The 8,126-nt window shown below is 47.6% G+C and overlaps 1 protein-coding gene across 1 annotated transcript in view; it reads left to right on the forward strand.

Annotated features, from left to right (window-relative positions):
• Nol10 (nucleolar protein 10) overlaps positions 1-7,724 on the forward strand; it is an 84,458-nt gene extending 76,734 nt beyond the window's left edge. Inside the window, exons 20-21 of the mRNA XM_075984057.1 lie at positions 2,992-3,094; positions 6,962-7,724. Of these exons, the coding sequence (XP_075840172.1) occupies positions 2,992-3,094; positions 6,962-7,081 (223 nt within the window). The 3' untranslated portion in view covers positions 7,082-7,724. The remainder of the gene's footprint in view (positions 1-2,991; positions 3,095-6,961) is intronic.
• The last annotated feature ends 402 nt before the right edge of the window (positions 7,725-8,126 follow it).

The raw sequence follows: 8,126 nt of genomic DNA on the forward strand, positions 1-8,126 counted from the left end.
GGGCAGCTAATAAATACTCTCATTTGATTTTTCCCTTGTAGTTTATGCCCATTTTTCTTTTTTAATATTAAGGTATCCTTACTAATCATTTAGGCTCTTCCCTGAGAGGCCTCTGTGTGCTACCCTGGGTAGCTGGGTAGTTCGGCTTCAGTCATCATGGTTTTTCTTAACTTGTCCTGCTTACATTTTTTTCTGAAATACACAGTTGTACCAAATAGCAAGTGTTGTGTATCATCACCCCCCCACACACACACACACCCTAGACCTGAAACCCGGGGTGGGGAGAGACAAGGAGGGCCTGAGGTCAAAAAGGAAGTCAGTCCCTCCCCTACCTGTGTGTTTCTCTACATCCTGTCCCAGGTGTTCTGCAGCTGTGTCTGTCCTTCATAGTCTCTGACCCGTCACACTCCAGCAGCAGACACTGACCTGCTGGGTGGCAGCCACGCTCAGCAAGCTGGCGTTCAAAGGGAGGGAAGTCAAGCTTGCTTTAATGTAGAAGTCTGCAACCATCCTCAGCTGTCTCTGATCTTCTGCCATGGCTCGTCCTAAAACTCAGCTTGCCTCTCCAAGCAGCCTAGACAGAACAAGTTTTTACAGGCACAGGAGAGAACATTGGGAGAAAAGCAGTTATGTGCCCTAGCGTGGAGGAAGTTGGGGCATTCTTAAAAGAGTAGTAATTTCCCACAATTGACTTGAAGAGTCTTTTTACTTCCCAAATTAAGGTGTTCTGTGGCCCACTTTGTCTCTGTGGCTCCACAGTTGTTGGGAGTTCCTGGTGGCTTTGAAGCTCACCATGCGGAGCTGTTAAGAGAGCAGCTGTGAGCGGGCCGAGGAGCCTGCCCAGGTGGACAGCATGCCACACTGCAGGCAGCTTGCATCTCACTTGAGTTACTAAAAAAATTGAAACTAGATTTTCATTTCTTCAAGTCTGTCCTGGGGAAGTGTGTCACTGAGAACACTTGATGGACATGTCTCCTGCAGAGGTATGTGTGTAAGTGTGGTCAGACACACACCTGAAACGCAGAACCCTCCCCTGGAACCCCAGCTTTAGACTGGATCCACATATGGCCCGGGGCAAGTCATTTAGCATCTACCTCCCTTTTGCCATCTATAAAGGATAAACACTTGTGTCTCAGGATTGTTGAAAGGATTAATTAGTTAGTCTGTGAAGAGCTTTGAAGATGAAGAGTGCTTTAAAAGTGCTTCTGAATAGCACTATCGCCTAGGAAAGAGCGCCATTCTCTGCTAACCACTTAGGTTTCAGACGGTAACGCCAGCGCGCTTAGCCCCTTACCCCGCTTATAAAGTGAGAGCAGTTTCTCATGGTGTGGACATCAAACGCCGGCTTCAAAGTCTCACAGGAACCTCACCGTGTAGCAGCTCCTTCAGGAGCAGGGTTCCCACCCGAAATCAGCCACAGAGCTCATCCAGGGTAGAGAGGGCAGCTCACAGTCAGTTGCCTTTTCTTTCTGTCGAGTTTTCAGTATCAGCTTTAACTTAGAGGTCCGTGGGTGGGGGTCCTCTAGTAGGGAAGGTTTTGTCTTGAGCCCTAGCTTGTTTTGAGGAGGAGGAAATAGAATACAAAGGAAACTGTTTTCTTCCCTTCTGGTTCCCTCTTCTGTGCTGTGCTCTCCTGCTCTCCTCAGGGGTGAGTGTGTGCTGAAGCAGTCAGTAAACTCCATTTACTTCAGTTTTCTCTCTCTAAAACAAGTTTGGGGGTTTATGATAGAACATTCCAGTAGTTTGCAGGTAAGTTTTACATGTCATTGCTCCTGCAGAATTTGAGTGTAATATTGGTCCTGGAGAGTGGGGCATGGTGGTGCATACCTGTAACCCCAAAACTAGAGAGACTGAGGCCAGATTGCTTAGTTTTCAAGGCTAGCTTGGACTGTCAAATAAAAGTCTCAATATGGGTGCGCGCACGCGCGCGCACACACACACACACACACACACTCACACCAGCACTGGAGATCACATGAAGGAATTTTAGAAGAAGATTTAGAAGAAAATTAATTACAGATCAGCCAATGGTTATAGAGATTCCCATTGTAAAAAGAGACTAGAACAGTTTAGAAAACCCGATCAAGAAGTGAATTGAGATTTAACTCTGGAATAAAATGTATCAAAACCTTAAGATCCTGCCGGGTGGTGGTGGCGCACGCCTTTAATCCCAGCACTCGGGAGGCAGAGGCAGGCGGATCTCTGTGAGTTCGAGACCAGCCTGGTCTACAGAGCTAGTTCCAGGACAGGCTCCAAAGCCACAGAGAAACCCTGTCTCGAAAAAACCAAAAAAAAAAAAACCTTAAACCTTAAGATCCTAGCTGACATTCTCAGTGCAAAGAAATCAGGTAGACTTTATCCCAAGTATTTCAAGACAGCCAGGGCTGTTAAATGGAGAAACCCTGTCTCGAAAAACCAAAAAAAGGAATTTCCCCGAAGTGCCAATTGTTTCTGTTCCTAGACAGTATGAACAGGTGGATTTGTGTTCGAGTTGTCCATGTGAAAGATGGGGACTGCTTGAAGCTGAGGGAAGAGCAGCAGACGTGTTACAGCAACCCTCTGTGACTGAGAACTGTTTGTAGGCAGTGTTTTGTAGACAGTGACCAAGGGCCATATGTCCACCCACCCCGCTGGTTTACAGTGATTTAGAATCACCGTCCCTGCAGACCATCGCAGGACACCATGCGCCAGAAACATCGCTCCTGTGCTTTAGTTTCAGAATTATAATCCAGTAAGATACGTGTAGCCGTGGAGCTCTAGCCCTTGAGTAGCAGATTAGCGGGTGTTTCTGCCGTTCATTGCTTAAGTGTGTGCTTATGGAGGGTGACAGTCTGAGGATGGCCCACTCCTCTGGGCTCTGCCGGGCAGTGTTCCTGTTTACCGTGTGCACAGACTGACTTTTCTTCACTCCTTCAGTCCTGATTCAACCTTGTTCCAAGTAGTAAATCAAAGCATGTTAGTTAACGTGCCATTCTTTTCCCTCTCCTACAGCAAAACTCTTGAAGATCGTTTGAAACTCGAAGCAAAACATGGGACGTTGAATGTATCTGACACCACTGTTGGCAGCAAGCAGCTGACGTTTACACTCAAGAGGGTACGTTTGTTTCCTGATGTTATTTTTTAATTCACACAGGAAAGCCGTGGATATGTGTCTGGCTTCAGGAACACATTCCCAAGCTTCTCCCACTGAGGAAGACCTGTTCCCTACCCCAGTGATTTCCTGTAGCCGAGGAAGAGTGGCTGGGAGTTTTAGTGCTATGGGCAAAGGTGGGCCTCATGCTGGAGGGTCCTGCTGTGACCTGCTGTTATCTGGGTCTTTGTGGCCCCCGGCTGAGGAAGGGGGGGGGATGAACACACCCAGTACTTACCTGGAAAGGACTAGGAAATGACCAGCTGTGATGCCTCAGGTGATCCCTTGGGCTCACTAAAACACAGCCATTTCCCAGGGGGCTTTCTCAGCCAGTGGCAAGGTGTTACCAGTTGTCTTAAACGAGGTGTCCTGATAGCGGTTCTTAAACGAGGTGGTGTCGTGATAACCTCTTGCACATTGTGGGAGGGCTAAGTCTCTTCAGTATCTACCATCAGCTAATTAGAGAAACAACACCATCTTTCTCAACTAAGTCATTGTCTCATTCCCAGTCAGTCCCCTTAACAAAGTTGCCCAGTAGAAAGGGTGACTGCAAGGGCGACCACAGCACCACCCATGGCTCCTTTGCTGACCCGGCGTGCCACTCACATTCCGTAAAATTACATGCCCTGTTTTTTTGTTAAGTGTGCACTTGTTTAACTTTTAGCACTGTCAAAGGAGAAGATGCTTCACAGGAGCACGCTCTAGCAGTGCGTTTTTGCAGCTTCCTGAAACTGTCAGTCTGTAGTTTACCAGACTGTTAAAGCTAAAACTACTTGATATGTTGGTTTTTTTCTAAAACCAAGTGAGCAGATTGAGTTGTGTTAACAAGGCTTATTGCTAGCTTATCATCTGTTCTGTAAGCGGCAACTGTGTCTCCCCTCTGCCAGCAGGATCTGCTCTAGACACAGACCTGCAGTTTCTCTTTGTGGGGCTCTATGCTGCTGATTGCAGGGCAGCGCTGCCCTTGTTCCTTCCCCATAGCCGTGCGTAGCCCTGAGCCAGGGGGAGACAAGAAGCACCCCTGAGCCCACGAGCGGGGTTATCTGGTTAATTCTTTGAGTGAAGTTGGAAAACACAGACAGAAAAGGGCATGCACACTCATGCTATTCCCTCACTGTCTTTTCTTTCCATTTTCATGTTTTGGTGCTTAGTGTTGGTCCTCCAGGTCCATGCACATGCTAGACCACACTACAGCAGAACCACATCCCCAGTGCTTTCTAGGATGTTCGCTAAGTCTGTAACCTGGCATCTCAGAGTGGGGGAAGATAGCCTAGTGGAAGAACGCTGGTCCAGAGGCCCTGGCCATAGGCAGTGAGAGGATGCAGTATTTCCCACACCACACCACACCACACTGAACTTTTAAGCAGTAAAATGAAAAGATGAAAAGATACCCTAAAAATTGCTTGAAGTGACCTCAGAATCAAATGGATGCTGGGAGAATATACTACATCAACTAGTGTTTGATTTGTGTGTTTTATTACTTGATTGGCATGCTCTTAATTATTAAGTATATCAGTGTTATATATTTAGAGAATCTGTATTTGTTTATAGAAGTTTCTTTCTATTCTGTTTATTATATGTGGTACACTAAAACAAAATCATGGAGTTGTCCGGTACATCTAGACCCTTTCTGCAATGTCAGTAGAATTCACAAGGAGGCTGTGTGCACTAGCGTTCTGTGTGTGTTCTCACCCCTTCTCCGTGAGGCTCTGGGCTACAACAGGGTAGTCAGGGCAGGAACTAGGAGACAGGAAAAGCTGACTTGGAAAAGAGCTAATTGCTCCATAAAGCCTGATGAGTGGGTGACACAGTGGCACGGTCTCTGGCGCAGCCTTGGGGAAGGAGGCTAATGATAGACCTCTGTGTGCGGGAAGCTTTGTCTGCAGACAATAGCGGCCTCTGCCCAGCTCCTCCTGCTGAGCTGTAACAGCAGGCTAACACTTCCAGAGAGACTCCAGAGGGCCCTCCCCTCACAGCTCCCAGCATCCTGCCCTTCTGGACTCAGCGTATCATTTTCCAACAGTATCTAAAGAAATGAATTTTATAAGCCAGGCATGGTAGTGCATGTCTGTAACCCTAGTCCAGGCACCTGGGGCCTGAGGCAAGAAGATGAGTCTGATGCTAGTGCAGGCTCCGTAGACACTGTCTCCGTGCTGGGAACGCTTTTTAGGGAGACTTGTTAATACATAACTGCAAAATGTTTTCCCCCTCTTCTGCCCCCGCCTCCAAATTCTCGCCAGAACAAACCCAGAACCTTGTTCGTCATAATCAAATAGCTGTGTCAACTCTGCTAGGGTCTCGATGTTGCAGTTTGGTCTGCAGGGCAAGTGCAGCCCCCAGGTTCTAAAGTCTCCCTGCAGTTCTTTCTGCCAAGGATATGGGCAGGGTAAATGAAACACTTACAGAATTAGCCCAAAGTAAGTGCTCCGGGAGGAGAAAGAGGTGTCTGTGCACCTGTGGCAAGGCATCTAATCCGTGTTTTAGGAAGCAGAGGCCCATGCTGACATACTCTTTTTATATATTTGTGTGTGTCCGTGTCTGTGTGCGCGTGTGCACACACCATGTCATGCATGTTGAGGTCAGAGGGCAACATGTGTAATCAGTTCTCTCATCCCCCACGTGGGTCAAGGGGATCGAACTCAGGTCTTCAGGCTTGGTGGCGAGCACCTTTACCTACTGAACCACCTCAGCCACCTGACGTACTGTTTTTATTTTTAAAAAATGCATGCCAGCCATGACCAAAGGAGTGAACCAGGAGGATGTGGTTGCCTCACCATTCCCCACTCCCACTCAGTGAGGAAGGGAGCCTCAGGTAGAGCACCGGGCTGCTTCCCTGCTAAACTGGAGAGAATGCGGGTATGGCTTACTCTGAGAATGCACAGGAGATACTGATTTTCAAAAACAGTCCTGGCGTGATGTTCAGAGACCCAGACAGAGAGCTCCGAGGATGTGGAAATGGCTCTCTCTGGTATCATCAGTTGCTTCCCTTCCCTCACCTTCCCACACCCACTGTTTAAACTCAAGAGGGAGACACTGATTATGAAAGTTCCCAGTGCAGCAGGCGCTGGGGTCTGTGAGGCCAGGCCTTGCCCTGTGCAGCCACTCAGCAGACTCCCTCCACCACTCCCTCTAGCACGGATCCGTTCCTCTGTCCAGCTGACCTGCTGCTGGGAGTAGGGGTGCTCCTGGGGAGCAAGTGTGCCTGGGAGCAATCCCGCCTCTCAAGTAGGCAGATGAAGGTAGAGAACTCACGTGCAAACCATCCCCTCCATGGGCCCGGTGCGTCCCGGAGCTGTGAACCTGGAGCCATCTGCCAAGTCTGGCAAGGATTAAGAAGAGCAAGTCTGTTCTTTGCAGGGACGCTGGATTAATCCGTGCTCCCTCCCCAGCACTCACCCAAAAGCTTTGGAGCTAGTTCTAGGAAGTGAATTAATCAGTTTTGTGTCATAACACATTTTGATAAAATTTTTCTATTTGATTTTAAGTCTGTGTGAATGAAGTCACAGTTCTGCTGTGCAAGCTGAATAAGCTTGGGTTCTCTGGCATCATAGAGCATCCAGCGGTCTCCTACTGTGTGCTTGGGCTGGTATATGGGTGTTTCTCCTCTTGCCCATGAATTCAGAATGTCTCCTTTTGACAGTGGAAATTGGGCTTTGTCCGTCCACTACCCCCAGCAGCCAGCACTTGGTGCTGAGCTGCACGGCATTGGTCCCAGGGCTCCATGCAGCCCTTTGCTGCATCTCAAAGGTTTCCAGGTAACTCCTGGCCTTTTCTCTTTTCTTTTTTTGCTCTTTTCTTTTCTTTTCTTCTACTCACCCCACTTTCTTTTAGTCCGAACAGCAAAAGAAGCAACAGGAGGCAGAGAAACTGCATCGCCAGGAGAGGAAAAAGCTGCGGAGGTCTGCTGGTCACCTGCACTCCAGACCCAGAAGAGGCCGGCCCTTTCACTGACCAGGGAAGTCTGCCTGTGCGTGACTAGGACATCATACACAGGCGAGCGAACGCGGTAGTTAAACCTCCATGTAGATGAACGTGCATGGTGATGATGGTCTGACCTGGCCTGAGCGGTTCCAGATGCTGGGTGCTTTTTCTAAAGCAGGTATCATTTCTAATATTGGAAAGGTCTACATGGAATGAAAAGTTTCTCTGATAAAAACAAGAGGTTATTATTTTTATCATTACAATTATCTTGTAGGAAAGTCTTTTTTGTTTGGGTTTGGTTTGGTTTTTCGAGACAGGGTTTTTCTCTATAGCTCTAGCTGTTCTGGAACTTGTTCTGTAGACCAGGCTGGCCTCAAACTCACAGAGATCTGCCTGCTGGTGCATCCTGAGTGCGCCACCACTGCCCAGCTAGAATGTCCTTGTCCACAGTGTCTCCCCCACTCAGGACCGAGTCACGCGGAACTCCCACTCCTATTTACGTGGTGTCGTCTGGTTGACCCTGTTTATGTCCATGAGTTTATGTTGGCAGGTTTACTTGCTGGCTTTTGTATTCCTCTGGTATACTTTTAAAGCTATTTTTATATCAAGAGTATAAATTAATGATAATAAATAATACATCGATGCTACTGGCTGTTTGTTTTAACTTGTCACCAAATCCCGTAGTCATTTCCTAACGAGGTACTGCTTGAGACAAGCAGATGCTTTTAAGAGGAGATACTTTCATTTGGACTACTTCCTTGAGGACTGGGGGAAATTTAAAAATTCACTTCAGCTTCCATAGTTTGGAGTTTCTTGTGTGTACAAGTTAACTGAGAACTATACCTGTGTCAGATCTACACGGTGGGACACATTAGTTAGCATAGTCTGATGATGTGGTGGAAAGGTCTTGGCCTCAGAACACCCCACCCTGTTGTAAGGAGGCCACTTGTTTGTTTCCTGGTCGCCCAGACCCCAGAAATAATCACACAGAAACTATATTATTTACAATACTGTTTGGCCAATAGCTTAAGCATATTTCTGACTAACTCTTACATCTTAATTTAACCCATCTCCA

The sequence above is a fragment of the Microtus pennsylvanicus genome, chromosome 8 (genome assembly GCF_037038515.1).
Source record: "Microtus pennsylvanicus isolate mMicPen1 chromosome 8, mMicPen1.hap1, whole genome shotgun sequence".
NCBI lineage: Eukaryota > Metazoa > Chordata > Mammalia > Rodentia > Cricetidae > Microtus > Microtus pennsylvanicus.